We start from the raw sequence: 24,792 nt of genomic DNA on the forward strand, positions 1-24,792 counted from the left end.
AGTGCCAGTTGTAGGTTGGGGTGAGATCCAATATTAGCCATCGGTAATCATAAAATGGCCAAATGTTCTTGAATTAGGAAGCTACATTTAAGACTTGCTCTGGATGCAATTGTCCAGAATCAGAATCAAAAGAGAGACTCTGCATCTCAACCCCAGAAACATTGAAATAAGCTTTCAAGGGGATGACTTAGGTTCTTAAGAAGGTGAAGTTTTGTCACTATAGTATTACAGAATGGAGGGCTTCAACATCTACCAGTGGAATTTCCTAATTGCTTCCATAGAGCTTATCAAACACCTGCAGAGAAAACTAGTTACTCTCACTTTACTTTGGCAGGCTAGAATCAGGTGCCTTGGGCTGTGGAGAAAGGCAGTAGGGATGGCGAGCTTCATTAACGGTGAGGCCACCTGGGAAAGGGGCTGCGTCAAGGATTCTCACAGGGGGCCAATACCACCTACCAGAATCTCTGCAGGGTCATTTACAACAGAAAATTTTGTAATTTAATTTTCTAATTGATAAAACAACAAAAAGTAGTGGAATTATGCTTTGACCCACAGAGAGCAAAGAAGGGTGGAATTAGAAAATCTGAACAGAATAAAATTTACTTAGAGCAGGTTGAGAATCATTGGGCCACACCCTTTTGCAGAAGGAATGTTAGACAGTCAAGGACTTTCTGGTCATTGAATTACTCCTTTTTCTGTTTAAAGAAATATATTTTGGCTGCTCATTTTGTGATAAGACAGAGGTTGGTACCTAGGAGATTTATCAATTGTTTAATATAATAAAATATTTAGTGCTGGGCTCCGTGCTGCGTGCCTATAATCTCAGCACTCTGGGAGGCTGAAGTGGATAGATTGCTTGAATTTTGGAGTTTGAGACAGGCCTGAGCAAGAGCGAGACATGGTTTCTAAAAAATAGCTAGGCGCTATAGCGGGTGCCTGTAGTCCCAGCTACTCAGGAGGCTGAGGCAAGAGGATCACTTGAGCCTAAGAGTTTGAGGTTGCTGTGAGCCATGACACTACAGCACTCTACCAAGGGCAACAAAGTGAGACTCTGTCTCAAAAAAATGAAAAGAAAACACTATTTAAATTGTACCTGATTTTTTTCTCACATGACAGTGTGCCAAATATGACCACATAAGTATATGAGGAATTTTAAAGAAAACTTTAAAGATGATAAGATGAATAAAGCATCATTTGCACATACATAGTGGACAGATTCTATTTATTGTAGTAAGAACTAAATCCACTGTCATCAACATAAACTTGTAAATAAGTACCTGAACTTTAGAAGTCATAGTCTTTCCCCGGAAATGGTTATTCTATTTCTGACGCCCACTCTTCTACTACTTTGCACGATACATGAATTCAATAACTTACATGATTAGACATTATTGATGTAAGGCAGAAGTTCTACTGGGAATTAAGAGGAATATAGTATATCAAATTAGCAATTTACTTAAGTATCCCTGGGAAAGCAACTATACTTCCCATGCTCAGTTTTGGGGAGATTGATTTGACAGACTACTCTGCATGCTGAACAGTTGTACAACATGGATCTCTTTGTGGGTTCATGTTCTTGGATGCAGAAAGGATGTAAGGAGAATCATACTCAACAATGTCAAAAAAGAACGGTGAAATGGAGGCATGCCCAACATTGATCTTAGACCTAAAGAATAGACCAATATTCTGACACCATGTTCTCTTGGGACGTCCTAAAGAGAACCTCACATAACCAAAGGGGTCATTCACAAAGAGTGTGAACACTGGGGGTCTGCTGTCTTTCTTTCGGATGAGGATACCAACTGCACGATAATACCTTTTTGATCTTTATTTCTTCAAAACATGAAAACAAACAAAAAAAAAATGAAGTAGATGACAATGAGAAGAGGGAAAACATTCCATACAGAAAATGCTGTATTACTAGTGATTAAATCAGAAACAATTAGAAACTTTATTTGTCTGTGTCAATGATGTGTACCATTTATAAGGAACAGCACAATGAGTGCACTTTCCCCCCTAAAGCTGTGCACAACACACACAAAATAAAATAGTCAAACAAATCAATGAAATAATTTTACAGAACTATCATAATTAATAACAACCCTGAACATCCAGAATCATATTCTTCTACAGCATGAAAATTTAAAAAGCTTTGAAGTTGAAATTGACCGACAGAAAGAATTTCTTAAAGTCCTCTGTGAAAATTTGCTACGGTATTATTGACATTCCTAATATGGCTAAAAAATGAGTGCAAAATCTTTCTAATGTTTCAACAACTTATATCCCTTGGTGTTTACTTGGTGTTTCTAGGCTAGCTTTCCACTTAGTAAATCTCTCCCCCCCCCAAAAAAAATGCCTGGGTTAAAAAAAAATAAGGTCACCAATGTTGGTGGGCCGTGACAGGTTAGTGATAGATCTCTAAGACAGATAAGGAGTCATAAAGGTGTGGGTCATAGAGAAGCACTTGGCCAACAACTATAAAAACTGTGATTAACTGGACGCAGGAGTTGTTATGTGATAAGTATCCCCATCACCAACATGATTGCCTTTCTTGGTTTAAAAGTGGGAAATGTACTTACCTGCAAGTTGGCCAGTGGTAGAGAGGGTGCTTTTACAAACCTATGCTTTATACTTTCTTAGTTAAGAAATCTTGATGATATATGGACAATTGTATTTGTATACTTTCAGTGTGTTTATGTTAAAAAGGTTTTGTAAGTGTGTTTTTCCTTGTAAGATAAAACTGTTTCCATATGGCTTAATGTTTACTCGTAAAAATGGCAATCACATGAACTGTCATCCCCTGAAGGGCAGTGATCTGGGCTGTCTTGTTCATGATTTTAGTCCCTGGAAATATCATATCACCTGGCATATTGAGTGGGTAAACAGCATTTAATTATTCATTCTGTTATCAAATGATGTTTACTAAATGTTGGATGATTGTGATTACTGAGTGGAAGAAGGAAAAATAAACCTCAACAGCTTCAATTTCTCAAGTATCTTTGAATCAATCTACAGTGCCAGGGATGTCTCCAGCCTGAGATTCCTTATAAATAGAGACATCTCTGGGAGGTGACCCAAGTCATTCTATTTTTTCTCATTAGTGGACTCACTACTTTGGAATGTTGGGTTTTTCCATATTCTTTGGTATTCTGCAATAGAAAGAGCCATTCCTTTTAAAGAGCTAAACCTTCCCAGTGCAATCCTCCTGAGAGGCACTAAGAACATCTACTTGCCGTCTCTTCCATCACAAGTAGAAAATACACACTTCCAAAGGCCCACTGGTTACCCTGGCTTCTTTCTGAGTCAGGAACTACCAATATAATCAGAGGGGTCTAGACTGGACAGTGAAATAAACAGGGATGGAAATAGCCTTTTATATATTAAAAAAAAAAAAAAAGAACAAACCATCACTATCTACAATCTGTGCCAGACAGAGCAGATGTGAAATAAATACTTCGGAGGGAAGGGTGTCCAGGAAAGGGTGGCTCTGAAAGCCCAGGCACATCTAATGCAGCCACTTTTCTACAAGGCCTTTCCCTGTGACTTTCCCAAACTAATGGGTGATTCTTAGAGGCCTCTGATGTGCTCTACATGGCTAATTTTCCATGAAGATCTTTGTACAGTTTGCCTGTTATCCTCTCAATAACTTTAATTTCTCCCCACCTGACAGTTATTGCTACTTAGAAATGCATGTGTGGATTCATACACAATAAGCCATTTTTTCCCTCCTTTGTCCCTAGTAATAATCAAAGTCAATAACAACACAAAAGTAACAACTCAGGTGAAAAGAAAACTCGCTTATGTCTTCAATGTCCAATCAACATCGCTGAATGGGAGAACAGTATATGCTCTACTCTACTATGTACAGATATGCTTTGTTTTATTTGTTTTTCATCCATGCACTGTGTAACAGGTATCACAACAACATTTCCAAACAGGCACATGAAGAAGGAGCCAAGGTTCGGTTATGGCTGGGACGGGATTGTGCAAGCCATGGATGCCTTTGAAAAGAAAACCGATGGGCAATCCCAGGCGACAGCAACATGGGACTGGGACACATATTAATGCAAATGGAGAAGGATGGTTGTTTTTTTTTGAATGGGATGATTCTTCCTGTTTTCATGGGGGATGGCAGGTGGCCAGGAGGAAGAGGATGGGAATGGGACACTTAGGGGCTTAGCTGGTCTGGAATGCTGGAATAAGGGCCTTGCTAATCAGAGTCCAGAGCTAAAGAGATAAGAAATAAAGGATTTTGCATGTTCCTGGGAATCTAGGCTCATTATCCCTATACCTGTTGAACAAGAGTGCCAGGCATATACCCTTAAATGTCAAACTGTATCTAGAGCCATCACATTTCCCGGCTCTATTCTAGGTCCTATGTTTCTTCTTGGAGGCAGTTTCACTTCTGCTCACATTCCGGAGATAAGCACGAAATTTGGTAATATGGTGAAGACATGCTTCTTTCTTCTTCCATGCCCAGATCCTTTCTTAATCCAAAATAATGCTTTAAAGTGTTTGAAGGAGGTGAGGGGAATCTTAACAAGTTAAATTTTTTATCAAAAAACCATTTACATTTGGATGGTTCATCACTTCCCACAAAGAGAAGCAACAGCCTTGACCCTCCCAACAAAACAAAACAAAACAACAGAACAAAATAAAACAAAACTATCAACAAAAGCCAAAGATCAACCACCTCCCCAATCCCATGGAAACAAAATCGAAAACAAGAAAATAAATCAAAGCCTTCACAATTTGTGAACCTGGAGAGAGTGTGCCCCTCCCAGGCCTTTGTAAGGAGGACCCTGCCTCCGCGCTGTAGGACGATGCCCCTGGGGGTGGGAGGTGATGGTTTCTTACTTCAGCCCTAGTACAGAGTATGCTCTTGAAGCTGGATTCCATCAGCAGGTAGGTGAACATGACAAATGTCAGTTTCCTCTGTTCGTTATACATAATTTTTTATGTATATATATGTATATATATATATAAATTTACTATATCTGGTTGTTCCTTTAGAAGCCTTTTATGTGGCAGTAGGCCTCCAGGGAGGAGAAGAAAATGTACAAGAGCCACAGGAGCACAAAGAGGGAGGATGTGAGGAGCTTGGCAGTCCGGGGCCCACCCAGCTCACCTCCAATTTCTGGCCTCCGCCGATACAGCAGCACCCCCACATTGATGAAAGCAAAAATAGTGAAGAGAGTGACAGAGAAAGCTAGCGTGCCAGGGGACACTTTGAACTGTTCCCCGTTGGCTGCGTGGTAGATGGCAGCAATGGACCAGGCCACGCCGATTCCCAGAAAGACATTCACCGCGTTGCTGCCCGTGACGTTACCTATGGACGCATCTGCATACTGGTCCTGGGTGGCCGCCACTTTGCTGGCAAATGTGTCTGCAGAGGAAGAAGAAAAAGGCAATGACATTCAATTAAACTTTCAGAGATGTCTGTGGAGGGCTGGAAGCTTCAACTGGGTACTGTTGATCTGTGGTTCCCAACGCTGGGGCTACAGACACATCCTGGCCCACAGAGTATTAGGAAGCTGGTGGCACAGCTGGTGAGTGGTGGGTGAGTGAGTGAAGCTTCATCTGTATCTACAGCCGCTCCGCATTGCTCACATCCCTGCTTGAGCTCTGCCTCTTGTCACGCCAGGGGCAGCATTAGATTCTCTTGAGAGCACGAATCCTACTGTAAACTGCTCATGCCAGGGATCGAGGCTGCACGCTCCTTATGAGAATCTAATGCCTGCTTATCTGAGGTGGAGAGGTAATGCGCTTGTATCATCCTCAAACTATTCCCTCTACCCCCCTCAGGATATGAAAAAATTACCTTCCATGAAATGGTCTCTGGTGCCAAAAATGTTGAGGACCACTGCTGTTGTTCAGATTAAACTAAATATAAACACAGTGACCAAGAGTGGGGTTTGATGCTCCTTTGAGACAGAGTCATGTGGTCAAAAGAACAGGATCTAGATACTGGGAGTTATGGATTTGGTGCTGGCTGTGTTATAGACTGAGAAAGGGATCCACAGATACCACAGTTTTTTGTAATATTGAGCCCGCCAGGCATTATTTTTCAGAGAGTAATCACAGCTGACCTACATCAGAATCAAGTGGGATTGTTTAGAAGAGTGACAATTACAAGGCTTCATCCAGCTGTGCAAGGTCGTAATAACTGGGGCCCAGGAATCTATTTTAACAGCATCCCAAAAGATTCTAGGTCACTGAAAATGTCTGCTGCAGGATATTACTAAAAGATGCTGTAACAGCAGCTCTGGTTGACAAATAAGAAAGGTAAGGTTTTCGGAGAGATTTCCAAAGATTCAAGAGCAAGTCAACAGTGGAATTGAAAAGAACTGAACTGTGATAACAGCTGATGTTTGCTTAGCACCTTACAAATTTGCCTATATTCTGCATTGATTGTGATGATTCTGAAGGTGAGGGAGTCAGGCTTAGAGACGATTAGTCATGGGAGCAACGTCCCACAACTGGGAAGGAGCCACGTGAGGGCCTGAGCTCTGGCCGCCGTCTTCAAGGCCAACGCCTGCTCATTGAGCCATCTCTCCTTTTGCTGTGTCTCAGGTAGCAGAGACCATCGTCACTATTTAACCCTCTGCACTAGATGTTATTATTCCCCCTTTATAATTTTGGAAGCTACGATGTTGTGATATCACGCCTGTTGGACAGGCTTTTAGTCCGGATTGAATGAGAATTTTTAAACCAAGACTGTTTGATTTCAGATCCCATTCTCAGTTTACACCACACTGTCCTTCCCAGGAAGGCTAAAGTTTTCCATTCCTTCCACTCAGAAACTCCGAATTCTCTTTCCTATAGCAGGGGAACAAAAACTATAGGCGGTCCGGTACCATACTGACATACCCTCATGGATTTCTGCTGATCACACATCCATGCAGCCCAGTCAGGACTATTCCAGAGACTGATGAGTATAAGCAAAACGAGACAAATTGTAATGGTCTCTAACTTCATTATTAAGAGTTAATAGGAGCTGCTGCAGCTGCAGCATCAAAAAGAAAAAAAATTACTTATTTTTCTTCTATTTTTCAAGGGCAGGCAGCAGAGCAAGGAAGGTCAGGAAGTGAGCCTGAGTTGGGAGGAAGCAGCTTCCAGCTCAGCTGCTGCTGAGGAACACCTGGAATGTTATTCTGAGGGGAAATGGCTGCTAACCGGCCGGGGAGAACAGATGGCCAGGGTGGGTGGGTCACTCGGGGAGGGAGTAGTCCCTCCTGCTGCTGCGGGGCCGGGTGACCTGGAGCTGTTCTGTATTACACACCTGCTTACTTCTCCTGGCACCTGCAGCGTGGCACACTGGTCTTCCTTTGTAGATGATACCTCTGCCACTTCATCAGAAGGGAAGGAGATACAGAAAGAAAGATTTCTGGGCTGGGGATTGTGAACATCCAAACCAGTCCCAAGGCAGGGGACAGACTTGGGTCTGCAGCCATTTCCTCTTTCCTAAGACATTTTTCAATAGCATATTACTATGTATGTGAACATTGCGTGTGAAAATTTGTATTTGTAATAATAGGGTCCTCTTTTCGAATGTCTCTCTTTGGATTCCCTAAGAAATAGTAGCCAAAGTGACTACCTTGTCACATAAATGAAACAAGTTTGGGGTCTCTTTGAGTTGGGTAGGTTTTCTATACCTGGTTAGCCTTCGGGCCTTATGTCTTCTTTTATTTCCAATTCAAAAGCTGTGTTTGGAAAGTACTCTGAAGATACCTCAAAGAACTAAAGGTGGGACTACCATTTGATACAGTAATCCTATTAACAGGTATTTACCCAAAGGAAAAAAAAGACATTTTATCAAAAAGATGCTTGCACTCAATTGTTTATAGCAGCAAAATTTATAATCCCAAAGATGTGGAAAAACCCTAGTGCCCATCAATCTCTTAATGGATTAATGAAGTGTGGTCCATGTATATGACGTCACTAAAAATGATGACCTTGGATCTTTTGTACCAATGTGGATGGAAATGGAGACCATTCTTCTAAGTGAAGTATCGGAAGAATGGAAAGACAAACATCACATGTACTCAGTACCAAATTGGAACTAGTTGATCAACCTGTGTGCACATCTGGACACAAAACTCAACAGAATTCCAGTAGGTAGGAGGAAGGAAGAGGGGATGGGTCAATTCACATCTGACGGTGTATTACACACTTTCTGAGTAAAGGGCACACTTATAGCTTTCACTTAAAATATACAAAAGCAAACTATGTGAGTAAAATATATGTAATCCCATAATATTCTGAAATAAAAAAAAATCTTAAAAGCTATATAAAAAAATTATAGGAACACACACAAAATCTAAATGATTAACCTTTGCCCTGACAGAGATAACTACTTTCCAAAGGAAATCCGATGGCTCCTCTCAAAATTTCCTTTTTTTCTGCTTTGTTGCTTTGTGCATAGAACACACATCACATATGATATGTTAGCTCCTTCCAAGCCCAACCCTGAATACTACGCCTATAAGGTGCCTGTGGTTGAACAAGGAAAATACCATTCCTTAAAGTAAAACTCAAGAAGTAACTACTGGCTCGGTGCCCGTAGCACAGTGGGTACGGTGCCAGCCACATACACCGAGGCTGGCGGGTTCAGATCCTGCCTGGGCCGGCTAAACAATGACTTCTGCAACAAAAAATAGCTGGGCATGTGGCGGGCGCCTGTAGGCCCAGCTACTTGGGAGGCTGAGGCAAGAGAATTGCTTACGCCCAATAGTTTGAGGTTGCCGTGAGCTGTGACACCACAGCACTCTACTGAGGGTGACATAGTGAGACTCTGTCTCAAAAAAAAAAAAAAGTAACTACAGTCTTGGTCTCAGAAGGGATACAATCATATTCAGAAGTTGGCCCATTAAGTACAAACATAAGCATTTCTTCAATGCGATTGGGATAAACTGAGACATATTAGCAATAATATATATGCGTTTTTCCTATGTATATACCTTGGGGCAGGTTTCTAATAGGGATCTTTGCTATTAACTTCCACCGTGAATTCTAATGAATTTTAAATCAGTTGCATAGACTCAGATTTTTGGTCCTGTCTCCTTAATACATATGACTATAAATCAAGAAGAGTGATGATTTTGGGGGGAGAGAGAGCATGGCTGGAATTAAACTACACATCACAAATCAGGATATAATTTTCTCTGCAGATTGCTGTTAACAACCTTGCCCAAGTCATCTAATCAATATGCAAGAAAAGGTTAACACTCTCCCCTTTCCTTCAGACATTATTTTTTACCTGAGTTTCTACAACTTAACATATAGACTAAGCCTCAAACTTTACATATAGACTAACATCCCTTCTGTCAAAGGTGTTGTTCTTATAGACCTGCAGGCTGGACATAAGGTTTATGTATGATCTAGAGTGAGAATTTTACCCCAGATGGTTCATCTTATTTTCGATTCTTAGCACACTTTGGGGACCAGCTGTTCAGCTCTAAATTGATTTGTGCCCAGGAACTGACATGGCAGTGATTTTAACTGGAGTCCAGCATGGTTGTGAAGGTATGGTTATTTCCCCCAACACCTGCGAATTACTCACAATTAATGACACAGTCTGGTGTACAGAGCTTCAGGAGCAGCAGTGGGAAAAGCCCCGTCAAAGAGACATTCTTGCCCCTTCCAACTATCTATATGGTTTTGGGCAAGTCACGTCACGTTTTTAGATTCCAGGGTCCTCATTCAAAATGAGGAATTGAGTTGAGAATATCTCTAAGAGTCTAACTTTCCTACCTGAGTGCATGGGATATACCAAAATGCTAACTTTATGTACAGTATGTAATTTTTTTTTTGTAGGAGTTTGTACATGATCACGCTTCTTTATAAAAATTGACTAATGATCATAATTATCTTCCCATGTGAAATAATAAATGACCCAAATGAAATATTTGAAGATCCAAGGAAAAAAGATCTTAAGATCTGAAGATATTGCCATTGACCAAACATTGGCAACATTTATGAAATTGAACTATACAGCGCAGTCATTTATGTTTCAAAATCAGATAAGCAATGTTGGCAAAATTCTTAGCTTCAGGTCACACTGACCAGCCATCCATTCATATAAATGAGCCATGGTATAAATGGTGACAGAGATTACTATGTTTCCAAGGCTGTATCTGATGCCAATGTAGTCTGCACATCGCTGGCATCAGAAGTACCTGGGGACAGTGGTGCCTGTGGCTCAGTCGGTAGGGTGCCGGCCCCATATACCGAGGGTGGCGGGTTCAGGCCTGGCCCCAGCTGAACTGCAACCAAAAATAGCTGGGCATTGTGGCGGGCGCCTGTAGTCCCAGCTACTCGGGAGGCTGAGGCAAGAGAATCGCTTAAGCCCAGGAGTTGGAGGTTGCTGTGAGCTGTGTGAGGCCACGGCACTCTACCGAGGGCCAAAAAGTGAGACTGTGTCTCTACAAAAAAAAAAAAAGAAATACCTGGGGAACGTTGTTTAAAAAATATGTAGATCTGGGGATAAAATATGTAGATTCTACCCTAGACCATTTAGTCATATTCTCTGAGGAAGGAATACAAGAATATGCATCTTAACAAGTGCTTTCTGTTACTCTTGTTTACAACAAGGTTTGAGAACCGCAGTGCTCAGACCGGAAAATGGGAGCTATTGCTCCAAGTGCCCGCAGTCTGTGAGGGGCTTCCTGGGAGTAATACATACCTGTTTAGGGAAGCAGCTACCTGGGAAGAGGTTAGAAGCAGCTTGTTTCTTTTAGAAACATTGATGCCCTCAGAGATCAGCGGTCATTTGCTTGTAAAACTACTTGGGTGGGCTCGGTGGGGATGCTGGGTCTATTTAATTGTAACTCCTTCCTCGTTCAAATTATGAGATGCTCCTATTTTTTTTTTTTTTTTTAACCCAGCACAGTTACCTTAAAAAGCTAAGGGAGAGAGGGAATCTGCCTAAATTCACTGGATTAGGGCTGCTCTACTTGCCAGATTGGAAGCTTCTGTACTTTCTAGGAGTTTGAAGGGAATGAGTTTACATGAATGGCATTCAGAATAGGGCCTGGCACTTAATGAGTGCTAAAGTATTATTAGCTATCTTTATACCATAACGGAGCCCGATCCCAAGAGAATCCATATATGGTAGGGAATTCTTACTTATGTTAATGATTCTAAACTTTTAAGGAAATATAACATCCTTTAAAAAGAATTATTAACTTTATAATCCTTTGCATTTAAAGTACAATACAACATAAAATTATTCTTAAAATCAAAAAAATGCTTACTTATGTTACTTTGAAAATTTCATATAACCATACTTTACAGAAAGACGTTAGAGAGCTGCTTGTTTAAGGCCCTCATCTTCCCAGTGGCGGTAAAGCAGGTGTCTTTGCTAAACAAGGCATATTCTCCTGTCTATCTGTCCCCCGTGTATGCACACTTCAGTTTTACTCTTCTAGAATTAAAACAGAGATGCTGGTTTTTTTATGTGCTAATTCTGCTGCCACTGAGGACCTTGAATAAACTTTTGTCTTGAGTTGTGATTATTTATTTTCTGAGTAAATATGAAGACCACATTCCCTCGCTCACATGCATGCATTTCACTGGTTCATGTGAAAAAAAAGTCTTGCTCGGCTTCCAAGGAAAGTGATAGAGATAAGGGAGTTGCTGTTGTTTGGTTGATTAATAACCAGGTAGGAGAGGAGTTGAAAAAATTGAAAGAGGAAAACACATGAAATTTCTGCCCATAAAAGTTGTCCCTGGAGAGAGTGAAAAAGAAATGGGGAAAGTGACATAACCTAGTTTTGGAAGAGAAGGAAACAAAGTAAAAAAACTCAAGAGGATCTGTGTTGGCAGGATCGAAGAACCTACTTCCAGTCATTTTTATCCTCAGCTACAAATCAGCATCAGCAAGATGACTTGAAATTACTGACTTCCTAGTCCACCCTGAGTTTCCATTTTCTTGGTCTGAGATGTGGCTGAAGCATTGTTTTTTCTGTTTGTTTTGTTTTTGTTATTTTGAGGCAGAGTCTCACTCTGTGCCCTAGGTAGAGTGTTGTGGCATCATAGCTCACAGCAACCTCTAACTCTTGGGTTCAAGTGATCCCCTTGCCTCAGCCTCCTGAGTAGCTGGAACCATGGGCACCCACCACTACACCCAGCTAGTTTTTTTCTATTTTTAGTAGAGATTGGGGTCTCACTCAGGCTGGTCTCAAACCCCTGAGCTCAAGCAATCCACACACTTGAGCCTCTTGGAGTGCTGAGATTACAGATGTGAGTCACCATGCCTGGCTTCGTTGGTGTTTTTAAAGCTCCCCCAACCAGACTGAGGTCCCACTCACTAACAATTTGTAGGCGTGGTTTCTTCACACCTGGGGAAGATTGTGGCTCTCCCCTGGATTAACAGCGGTGATGATGTGTAGACTGGTGTTCACACATAGACTAAAAGAAGCAGGCCATTCTGTTATCAAACAATGAATTAATTATTTTTGCTTTTTTACTTGTTAACTGGAAGGTTTGCACTTTGCAGAGGGTACCCCTAGGGGTTGGTTTTCCTATTATGTACCTGAAATCCTGCTATTTTAAGTTCAAAAAGAGATTAATTCTAATTAAAAGAGAAAAATAATGTGGATTTATTTTACAGGGGATGTAAGACAGAGAAGAGAGAGAGCATAAACCGGCAGTCCTACTTATTTGATTTCCAAACTGTGATTCGATACATGTCTCAAAAGAAAATGATAATACTCTACTCTCCAACACACCTAGAATAGGATTATTTTCCAGTGCAATGTTCACAAATGTCCAGGAGAGATCCAAGGAGTGTTGACAAGGACTAGAGAATGGACAGTTTTGAAAATGGACAAAAGGTTTAAAGAAAATTTCAAGAAACTTTATTATGTTCAACTCTGTCACTGTACGATGGCAAAGTGGTTGATCATTTGTAAAAGAAATGAATAAATTTGTTCTCTATAAAAACATCAGCCTGACTCCTTTAGAAAAGTATTATATTGACATGGATCTGAAAGATATTAAAAAGGAGCTATTTTTATGAAAGACACCTCATTCTTTAAGAACAATAAGAAAGATCATTGACTGATAAGGAAATTGTTTTATTCCTTATGTTCTTGGCCTCTCCTGACATTACGTTTTCACTATCTTCAGAGGACTTAAAAATGGACTTGAATAAATGTACTTTTAAAAATAGCATCACGTTTTTTATCTTTGCAATTTTGATCTATGATTCTATCACTTTTATCACAACTCTTTATTTTAATAATGCCAGGCCTATGGGGGCAAAAAGATTTAGTCAAGCAATAATGGCTTAATTTTGAAAAGGAAAAAGGCAAGAGTAGATTTGAGGTTAAAACAAAGAGCTGCATTAATTGTCATTTTCCCAAGCCAGATTGTTATTACATTGATGTAATTGGAACTAACTGCCTGCCTCAAACACAACTTAGGGTAAACTTGTACAGGACAGTGTCCTTGGGTTTCCTTCTCCTCCCTTCCCAATAACCTTTCTCTTTTTCTCTCTCAACCTCCTTGCATTTTAAGATTCTCTTTCTTCAATGCTTTGGGCTATTTCTCGAAAATCTATCTTCTATGTGAACCTTCTCAAATTCTCTTCTCTTCTTTCCTACTGTAGAGATGGTTGAACTATAGGTAACCAAGGTTGTGCTAGAGCTAGAGATAGCTGAGATGGACCAGAAAAAAAAAGTGCACTTTAACTTTGAAAAAAAATAAAGAAAACCAAAACCCTCATTGTAGCAGGTACTCTTAATGGGTTATGAAGGAAGGTCATTGTCAGATGGATTATACGAGTATGAATGGGATCCTGAGTCTGTGGATCCAGATAATACACTGATGACACCTGACACATACACTTGCCCTCTGGATATCCCCCCAGTTATTTATTCCAGATAGAATTCTCTTTTTGAAGGCAGTGCTTTCTGCAGCATAAGTTCGTAAGAGCACAGAAACTATTAAAAGCAGGCAAATGGAGGCAACTCAACACACAGAAAATGTCCCTGCATACAACTCCAATCTGGCACTGAAGGCAGCAGGTAGTACTTGAGGACAGGGGAGTCTTGAGGGACTTTTTTTTTTTTTTTGTAGAGACAGAGTCTCACTTTATCGCCCTTGGTAGAGTGCCGTGGCGTCACACAGCTCACAGCAACCTCCAACTCCTAGGCTTAGGCGATTCTCTTGCCTCAGCCTCCCAAGTAGCTAGGATTATAGGCGCCTGCCACAACACCGGCTATTTTTTTTGTTGTTGTTGCAGTTTGGCCGGGGCCGGGTTTGAACCCACCACCCTCGGCATGTGGGGCCGGCGCCCTACCCGCTGAGCCACAGGCGCCGCCCTTGAGGGACTTTTGAACAATTCTGATAATTCATCCATTTTGGCTCCAATCTTGTTGTTATTTGGTATGAAATTTTCCCCATTGACTGGTACCTATGGATTAATCATATTTTACAAAACAGCATATGTGTCTATCCAAAGTTTGAAAAGTCCTCAGACTCCTTGGTCCAGCAATTCTACTTCTGAGGATTTAGAAATAATTTTACAAGTGTATATACAAATTAATGTAAGTAAGCGATTAGTCCAAGTACAGTTTTTACATAAGAAAAAGTAGAAACACTGAATTATCCATTATTTTTGATAAAAGAAATTGTAACGTGCTCGCTTCGGCAGCACATATACTAAAATTGGAACGATACAGAGAAGATTAGCATGGCCCCTGCGCAAGGATGACACGCAAATTCGTGAAGCGTTCCATATTTAAAAAAAAAAAAAAAAAGAAATTGTAACTTCATATAATATTATACAACTGTTAAAATCATGATGTACAGGTACACTAACAAAAACGTCCATGACAATCTGCTAAGTAAGAAGGAAGGTGACTTAACCAGGCCTAGCATCACTCCGTTAAAAATATGAACCTCTGTGCAATTTATATAAATGTCCTAGGATTTTAAAATTTGAAAGATAGATATAAGAATGAAAATAGATAGCCTTATCCCAGAATTCCTTTTTCACTGTTTGGTTATTAGTATTTCCTATTTTATTCACAAGAAGAATGTATTGTGTATTATGCTATCAAAAGACGTATCTATATATGTATATGTATATGTACACTAATACACCATATTATACACTAATATAAATAATAGGGTTTGTCTAGGAATGAGTAGAGGGTTGAATTTCAGACTTTTCATGATACTTTGGATATGTCATTAGTCATGGTTCTGCTAGCTGAATCCTTAGATGGAAAGCATCCTGCATCCTACACACAGAGCTGGTGCATCTTAAGGGATGTGGAGAGTGAGGAGGGGTGAGTGGAAGGGAAGAAGAGGAGCTATCATAGTCCTCAAGGGCTGCCCTGGAGGATAGGACCAGGAAGATGCCCAGGACAGGCCACAAAGTGGAACAAGAATCCTATAAAACATCTTCACCTACAATGAAAGTTTGCCCAACTTCAGTTGTGTCTTACTTTCTTTTTAACTACTCATGTTAAGCAATGATGGACTGCAGAGCAACACCAAAATCCTCTCTTTATGTTCTATTTTGTGTTACACTTATAAGTTATTTGCTAACAGTATGTTTTATTGACTTCAACCACCAAATTGCTTTGCATATTAACATGAAAAATATTTTTACAAGCTTGTTAAGATATTCATGTCCTTGAGATTTCTGGGAAGGGAATATAATGCCCAAGTTTTTTTTATCATTTGTACTTGGGTTCTTACTAGATATGTAATTTGTAATGCGAAGACTAGAAAATAAGGCAGGCAGCCCGCTATCCAAGCTGCTAAGCATATGCGACAAGGCTGAGCTCTTATGTAAGAGTATAGGCGAAAAGCCTATAAGTAAACCTTTAAATGGTTCCATTTTGTGAAAGGAAAAAATCCTGGATAGAACTCCATATGTGGCTTAGAACCTAATCATGTAAAAGTGATTTAGGGCGGAGCTTCGTGGAAGCAGGGCTGCAGGCAGTTACCTGTATATTTCAGGATTTTCCAGACTACTCCCTAAGATGATGAACAGCCTTCAGATGGTCAAGCATTCAAACAGCTTATTTCCCCAGAATCTTGTTTTGTTTTTGATTACTTAGCATAAGAATAACTTCAGTGAAGTAGTTATCAGTTAAACTGTTTAAACTTTAGCCCATAAGGATAGCTTTAGATAATGTTAGTAAAATGGTTATCAGTTAATCTGATTTATCCATAGGCCCATAAGTACCAGGCAGTAAAAGGCCTGGGGCCAAGGTTTAAGTCATGTGTTTATTGATTAAGTTATGTGCCTATATAAGCTTTGGTGGAAGAAATAAAGATTGCCACTTGCCATGAGAGTGTAAGTGGTCCTCCTTGTTACTCAGACTATTTCACTGTGCGACTCATGCTCTGCGTCGTTGGCCAATTGGGAGACAGTCACGCAACTTAAGAGTTCCTCCTTGTCTGTCTCATTGGCACCTGACATAGCTCCTTGTAGCTAATACATCATTTTTGGCAGATATCTCTTACAAAGTTGTATAATTTTCAGAGCACTTCCATGGATGTGACGCTACTTGCTATTCCTTACAATTCTGAGGTGAGAGGTGGCTGGGACCAGCTACCCTCAGGACTATATTTTTTTCAAGGAAAGAAACTGAAGCTCCTTAGGGGTTTGACGGAATGTGAATGCAGGGCGTGGGACTAGGACCCACGTCCTGTGATTCCCAGGGTCCAGGTTATGCTGCTGGCTCGTTTCCAGGGTCCTTCATCAACTTGCCAGATATTACCCCCGATACTCTGAACCCGAAAACACATCTCTACTACCTCCCAGGCCTGCTGTCAGTGTTCACGAGATCGAAACACTGAAGCTGTGCACATACAGTTAGTATTGAACTGATTAAATGCACAGACTCTGCCTTCATGGAACCCTCGCTAATCACTGGTGGCTTAGCATGATCTTTGTCAGCTATGTGAAAGACATCACTAATCCAGAATATTTAGATTGGGGAGAGACAGGGTGTTGGGGAGAACTCCAGGGTACTGTGTACTGTCATTGAGAAGACGTGGTGGAGATGACCTGAGAATACCAGCTGCCAGAGACAGTCGGAAAAATAATTCAAAGGCTCTTTCAGAGTTTGTAAGACCTGCCTGAGTGAGTCTTCATGGGTCTGAGTTGTGGTAAGAACCAGAGGTTTGAAGTATAATTTTATAAAGTTTAGCAGTGCATGGAATCAAGCCTCCCTGTTAAAATACTCTCTCTCCCAGATAAACACTCTCTGTTCCATGACTCCAAGGTCTTGTTTTATTTTCTCCTTAACAATGTTCATCATCATTGCTATCTGCAAGTTCACCATATTTTTGATGCTGTTCATCCCTCTACCTCCGCCAGGCAGAACAGTACAGTGTGTAGAGGGTGCTCAGGAAATAAGTGTGGTGGATGGATGAGAAGTACTGCAGCATGGCTGGAAGCCTGTGCTTTGACCACTAGATCATGCTACTTCCTTTTTCAAAACGGTCTTCTCTCTTGCTCTCTGTCTCTTTAATTTTTTTAGAGATAGGTTTTTACTCTGTTACCTTGGCTGAAGTACACTGGTAAATCATACTTCGCGGCAGTCTCCAACTTCCTAGACTCAAGTCACCCTCCCCTCTTGACCTCCCAAAGGTCTGGGTTTATAAGTGAGAGCAATTGTACCAACCTCGTCTTCTTTCTAATGCCTTTGTGACTTGTGGAGAGGGAAAACTATGTGAGAATTTGATAATCAAGAATGTCTCATTGCTTCAGAGACCCAGTTCGGGATTCCTAGTTAGCTATGAGCATTGTCAAAATATAGATTTTTTTTTTTTATTCTGAATATTTCTTGTCACTAATATTCTACTGTAGAATCAATTCAGGTAAAGAAGCTACAGAACATAAAGCTTCATTCTTCCTCAAAGGACAACAATACTTCATATGGCAGAAGTTACTGATGTGGGGTTCTTCTGTGAGGACAATTAAGTTCATGAACTCGTCCAAAAAAATGTGCTGCATACCCCATTGCTGAGTACCACAATGGTCATCTCTGAAGTCCTCCCCTTGGGAAGCTGTGCACCAACGCCAGCACTGAGTCCACGCTTTAAATCACTTTTTCCAGGAGGAGTTTGTGAACTTAATTGTCAGACTTAATTGTTGTACAGTGACAGCCTTCATGGCTGTTCCAGATAAAGAGTTTCAAAATTGCTTGGAGGGTGGGCTAGGCACTGGTGTCAGTGCACAGCTTAGGCAAACCTAGTGATATTTGGCACTGAGGTGTGTAGCACTTTTTCTAGGATGAGTTTGTGGGCTTCATTATCTGACTTTGTTTGTGGTTTGTCCCCTTTTCCCCTAAAACACAGACTAAAAGGCAGACAGCACCCCAACAATTTCCAGTGCAGCCTCATACCAAGTGCCAGCTTCCCTTGAGCAACCTGAGCTGCGGTCCTCTGGTTTGACACATGGGCCAGTTTGGGGGTTCTGGTTTTCCATTTTCAGCTATCTGAAGCCTCACCACATAGCATCCTCCAGAGAAGGACATTTCATGATCATTTGGCACTTCTGTGTTTAGTTGTCATTTTGCAGCTGTAACTCAGGATTGACAGACTATGATTAATCCTTTGCTGGGCCCATTTGCAGACCCCATTGGGGATTATTTTAGCTTGGAGCCATAGTCAGTTTTGCTTGTTGTCTTGACCCGTGATTTTTTCACAGTGATGACCTAATAATAACTTATAATTCATGGAGGGCCATGCCAAAAAGCCCCCTGGGCTCCAGAGGGGATGGGGAGGGGAGGGCTAACAGAACACATAATTTCACGGTTGTAAATAATAAAGCCAAAATAAGCTATTTTCTCCTTGTCCACAAAATATCGAGTTTATGTGTGCTGCGTTAAACAAGGGTTATCAAATATGGTCACTAATAAAGTTAGCATTTTGGGATCATGTGCTAGAAAAGGTAGCTGACCAGTGCAAGACATTTTATGAATTTAAATCCTTCCCTGGAATGAAGTGGAGTATAAACAAGTAATACAGAGCTTATGTTTTGTTCCTGAGAAAAGGCAGGATGTGAGGTCTGTATGCTGAGGAGTGGGGATGGCCTTCCAGCTGGCATTCTGCATAAATGCCAAGCACCATGATTTCACAGCTATAATATGCAGTATCCCAAACAGATACTAAAATTCTCTTTTGGCCACACATAAGATTTTCCTTTTAAATTGAGTTAGCATTTTATTTGCCCTCTCTTCTAAAAATACCAATTGGCTTACATTCATTTTATTGTCTGTGCAGGACCCATGACATAATAATTAAGTTATGCCCACATTTCCTTCCCTCAGATTTAGCAACAATGTGTCTTTCTTGTGCAGGGTGCCCATAGCCCCTGATTAATAGGTCTTGATCTCTGTGCTCTCTTCCTAATGGTTGGAATGGATTTGTATTGATCCAGGGGCCAACAGCCAGCATCTACAGGATGATACTCCAGGATCATGGATGAGAGTTAAGGAGCTGAATTTATGAGAGCTGCCTCATTAGCACTGGGTTGTGTTCAGCTGACTGGTCAATGCTGTAAACATGTATGTTCCCCTATGATTCTGTAGTCCTAACATGAAGTGCTATTGTGTGATTTCCACATCTAGTGATCTGTAATCTGGGAACCAAGACTGCTCTTGAGGGGAGGGAAGTGGGACTGTTTTTAAAAAGATATACAAATCCATCTCTGCACAAATTAAGACCAAAAAATATGTGTAGTTTATAAATGTCTACAGAGATTTTATGACAAAACAATTTTAACATTTTATAGAACCCTGAGTTTTGACATATAAGAGTAAGTACAAGTACTATCCTGTAAAGGACCCATGACATTGTATATCAAAATTGTCTTGAGAAAAGACAAGTCTATTGAGTCACAAGGTATAGCAGTGGTTGCCTGGGGCTGGAGGTGTGAACGGGGATTACCTGTAAATGGCCATGAGAGGTTTGACTGAGGTTATCTGATCAAATGTTCTCAAACTGGATTAGGGTAATGGCAGCAAGACTTAGTGAATTTTTTTTTTTAATTCCAAGTTGTTTTTTTTTAATTAAATCATAGCTGTGTACATTAACGCAATCATGGGGTACAATGTGCTGGTTTTATATACAGTTTGAAATGTTTTCATCAAACTGGTTAACATAGCCTTCACGGCATTTTCTTAGTTATTGTGTTAAGACATTTATATTCTACCCCTAGTAAATTGCACATGTACCCTTGTAAGATGCACCGTGAAGGCATACATTTCAAATTGTATATAAAACCCAGCACATTGTACCCCATGATTGCATTAATATACACAGCTATGATTTAATAAAAAAAAAATAGAATAGCTTGGAACATTTTTAGCTCTTTTTTCTCATCCTGTGACTTTTATGGGACAGAGCGGAGTTGGCTGGTGTGGGGTTGAGGCACTCATCCAAAGACTCTGCAGATCCAGATAGGGCACACCACATGCTGAGCACCCCGCTCCCTGGAGCACCTCCTGGGCAATGACGTCAGTGCTGTCATCCTGGTCCCCTTCCAGCCTGGCACTCAATGCCAGGTGCCATGCAGTACTGCCCTCTGAGAAAAAGAAATGGAGCCTAGCTGCCAGCAAAAAAAACCCTTAAAAGTATTTAATGCAAACTCTTCTTTTGAGTAGAAAGAATAAAGGATGGAAATAATTTCGAAATGGATCTTCCCCAGCGTCTTACAAATGCTCTGCACGTAGCCCGTTCTCCAGTGTTTTTAGCATGGGCTAACAGGCAGTCACGGTGCCAATTATGGAGCAACTCTTGTGAAATATGGTGTCTAGCCTTCCTTGGTTTCTCTCGCTCCTTGTAACTTTTTGCTTTTATAGGCTTCCTGCAACTCTAATCACATCACTTATTTGTGGGAAAGGGTGTCGGCAGGCACAGAACATTTTACCTACAGACAGATCCCTGCTGGGGTGAGGTTAAGATAAGGTCCTATGGAAAGACATTTGAGTTATTAGGGCTGTCTAGCACTGCTCCCCTGGCGTGTCCCCGGCTGGCCTTGCCTCTTGGCCTGACTATAGTTTGGAGGGTCCATTTTCAGTAGTGTCCAACTTCAGTGGCAGTGAAGAAAATGGTCACTTATTAGATTATCCGAAAACAAAATATGCCTGCCTTTGGGATCCTCTTTGGCTCAGGGTAAAGAAATTCTGTTTTCATTTCCATTTAAGCTGATGTGAAATGTTAATCGCCCAACTAAACATCTATGCGCAATGTAGCGACGGCACTTCTGTGGCTGGCTGACGTGAAATGCCAGTGATCAGGGGGTAAAGCTCATAGATAGTGAAACTGCAGGGAACAGAAAGGGTGATGATGGAGAGAGGCTGAAAATTCACTTGGTTTTCTATTTTTCAACTGCTGTGATATAGCCGAGCTAAGAACCTCCAGAGGCTTAACCAGTTTATCACTGTGTTGAAATAGAAGGAAAAAGAGAGCTAACATTTTTTTCCAGGGTCTACGAGATACCAGCCTATGTGCTGGGTACTTTATAAATACACTCTCACTGCAACTCTGTGAGGTAGAGTTCTGTGTTCCCATCATTCATGCTAAGAAACTAAGGCTTCGAGGAGTGAAGCAATTTACCTCTCAGGAGTGTCACACATCTCTAAGCAGAGGAGGGAGGACTGGGTTTGAACTCAGGTGCACCTGACTCTGAAGCTCCTGTTCTCTGATACCCTCTCGGCGTTTAGTGGTTGCACTAAGACTCTGCATAATATTTCTGAGACTGACTCTGTTAACTGTGAATCTATCTGTGAGCTCTGCACTGGAACACCAAATCTATCTGAAGTGGGATGGATGAGAAGAAAGGACCGAGTTAATCAAAATCCCTGCTGTTTCCCCAGGGAGCTGAGATGACACTGAGATTTCAGAATGACTGCATTTAATTTCCCACTGGGAAGAGTGTTTGTTTCAGTGGGGATGCTGGGGTTCCCTCTTGATGGAATTTCTATAGTTATGCCAAGAGTAGGTTAAGCATGTTTTCTGATGCGGCCTTGGACGGCAACCTCTAGCTGTCCTACTCCCAGCCTCCAAAATCCGCTCAGAGACCTAGAATGCTGGAACTTGATTCCCAAAGTTACCTGTAAGCCTCTGCAGAAGGGGACTGCTAGGAGAGCATCCTGTGTGCCCTGCCTGGGCCCCTCTGACCCATGCCAGGTGGCCGTGTATCACAGGCGGTGAGGTCTGGCCCAAGGTGACATTCACTGTGCCGATGAGCATTGCTTTGGGATTCTGGGTTTTGCCAGCTGGGTCAGGGCTAAACATGTTTAAAAGAGTTTCCAGTTGTCTTAGTGTTTAAATGTTTACATATACGAAATGCTAAGAGTTTATGAGTGTAGAATTGGACCTTTATTCATTTCTGAAACTTTTGAAGCATGGACTCTACGAGGTGTTTTCCATACCTGTGGGAATAATAATAGGTGCACGGCCTCAAGGAGCTTAACTATAATCCCATTGCTGCATGCTTTAAAAGTGTGAAATACTAAACTTGAAGCAAAGAGAGAAATTAGTAATTTCCAAAAACCTGTAAGGCATATGGGAAAGAGCATATGTAATATTTTAAAAACAAACCCAAGGTGGCATGATAGAGTAGCTAAGTACCAGATCATAAAAATGAGAGATAATATGGATTCCACAATTGCAAACCATTTAAACTTTGGCTTAATATGCACACATCAGTTATTCTCGTTGAACCTTTATTTCCTCATGTAACATGAGGGGACACTGGTGCTCACTATCCTACGGGCTATTCCATGACTTTGAACAGGGCTATCACTGTCATACCCATGGATGTGGCACCCCATAAATATGTAGGGGTGTCATTCAGATTAGGGGGCTGCCTTGAGATTGTAGTATACAACCGTACAAGTTAGTTTAGGTTCCACTGATAAACAACAGGACAAAGCAAATTGTAAAGTACTTGCTACTTAAGTATTAAAAGCTAGGAAATTAAAAACAGCAAAATTGAAACCACCAATCACTAGTAATTTTTTCCATTAAAAAATAATATAGTGTTTTCTAGCGCAGTGCTGAACAAATAGAAAAAAAAAATCTCAAGTTTTCAGGGGAAGAACCTAAGGGACCAAAATAATAAAGGCTGAAAGGAGGCAAAATCTATTCCTGTCACTTAATGATATAACTAAAATGAGCAGATAATGTGTATCCTGCGCTTATGTCTAGCACACACCGGAGCTTGGTGGTAGATTTTAAACATTTCTTCTTTGGTCAAAATAGTTCCCATTTATTCTTCCTTTCTGATGGTTTTCATTTCTTTTCATGTTTTTAAAAATTGATCCCAGTTTAAATAATGATAACTGCCTCCTGCATTTGATACCAACTTGGGGCTGACGAAGTGTTCTGAGATCTGTGATATCACTTCAATCTTTCATCAGCTCTGTTTGAACTGCCGTATATAATTTCTCTCCAGATAGTGAAACTGAGGCTCAGAGAGTCAAGAAGTTGGTTGAAGCAGTACAGTAAACGATGGTTAGAAGTCCACCTCTTGAATTCAGTTCCAAAGCTCCTGTTCCTCCCTTTCCTGGTACGTATCAGCACTGCGCTGAGAGAACGTATGGAACAAGCAATCCAGTTTTACATCAAATTCTTCTTATGGTATCTATAAGTTTTAAAATATTGTAACTTTAAAAATGACATACATTTTCCCTCAGATAGTTTTTTTTTTTTAAAAAAAACATTTCTGTATACAAAATGGGGGGAAACTTCCCCAAATTGACAATTTTTTCCCTCTTATGCCTTAAAATCTCTAGAGGGAAATAATTCCTGCTTGACAGAATTCAAAAGATAAAAGGATAGTCAAAACATAGGAAGGAAACAGAAATCTTACAGTGCCAGGCACTCAGGGGACAGCCTGGCCTATGTAATTTTTTAATTTTTTGGAACTAGAGGGGTGGTAGGCAAATATCAGTCACAAACCCAATCAAGATGTGTGCAGGAAGACCAAGGCAAGACTCACACAAAAATGTCTCCAACTCTGTCATTAAAGAAGAAAACTTATTTCTATTTGAACCCCACAGGAGCAAGAGTTGAAAGGAAAGTCCCTATTGTGAATCTGGATATAAGCTGGAATTTCTTGGCCCAACATACCTAAGGCTTATCCAGTAAAAAAGTATAAGCTAAAAGAATGTGCAATTACAGGTGGTCCCCACTACAAAAAAGGCTGAGTTCCAAATGCTCCCTCTTACATCTTTTAAAATTTTGAACCTGAATTTTTTCCATAGAAACTATAACATAACATGCTTACGGACTCACGTCAAGCTACTTCAGAATGCCTTAGCACTCTACAAAGTGTCTCCAAAGTTTTTAAAGAACTGGCCTCAGATCTGAGTCTTAGAAACAGAGATCACAGGAAGAGAAATGAATCAAGAAGAGATCAACAAGTATCTTGCTACTCATCACAGTTTCTCGCATAGTCAAAATTATGGAAGAGGAAAACCTCCCTGGTCTTGATTTTTGCCCCTTCTCACTGTAATAACTTTCTCAGATATGTCCTAGTCCTCAAGAACAAGCCACACTATAAAAATATCTACTATTTATCTCCCCCACTAATCATAACTTTAATTCTTAGCTGTCTCTAGACAACTGATATGTACCTTATATATGTATGAATACAACACATATGTGCACACACACATACACACACACAGAATTGCAGTACGTATGTGTCTAAGCAGCATTCTAAGAGCTGGTGATGGAGCATGGAGAAAAAAAGAACAAGGCTTCTGCTCCCATGAAGCTTACATTTTAAGTGGGGAGGGTGAGACA

The 24,792-nt window shown here is 40.7% G+C and overlaps 1 protein-coding gene and 1 non-coding gene across 11 annotated transcripts in view; one reads left to right on the top strand and one right to left on the bottom strand.

The window, feature by feature from the left end:
• Positions 1-1,930: 1,930 nt before the first annotated feature.
• SLC8A1 (solute carrier family 8 member A1) overlaps positions 1,931-24,792 on the bottom strand; it is a 340,789-nt gene continuing 317,927 nt past the window's right edge. For all 10 annotated transcript variants that reach the window (XM_053589064.1, XM_053589062.1, XM_053589070.1 and 7 more), the window contains one exon: positions 1,931-5,386. In XM_053589064.1, coding sequence (XP_053445039.1) covers positions 5,010-5,386 — 377 coding nt within the window. In that variant the 3' untranslated portion in view covers positions 1,931-5,009. The remainder of the gene's footprint in view (positions 5,387-24,792) is intronic.
• LOC128585067 (U6 spliceosomal RNA) lies at positions 14,644-14,750 on the top strand. The gene has a single exon (XR_008379816.1). It is a non-coding gene; the product is annotated as a U6 spliceosomal RNA (small nuclear RNA).

Source organism: Nycticebus coucang, chromosome 4, assembly GCF_027406575.1.
Source record: "Nycticebus coucang isolate mNycCou1 chromosome 4, mNycCou1.pri, whole genome shotgun sequence".
Classification (NCBI taxonomy): Eukaryota; Metazoa; Chordata; class Mammalia; order Primates; family Lorisidae; genus Nycticebus; species Nycticebus coucang.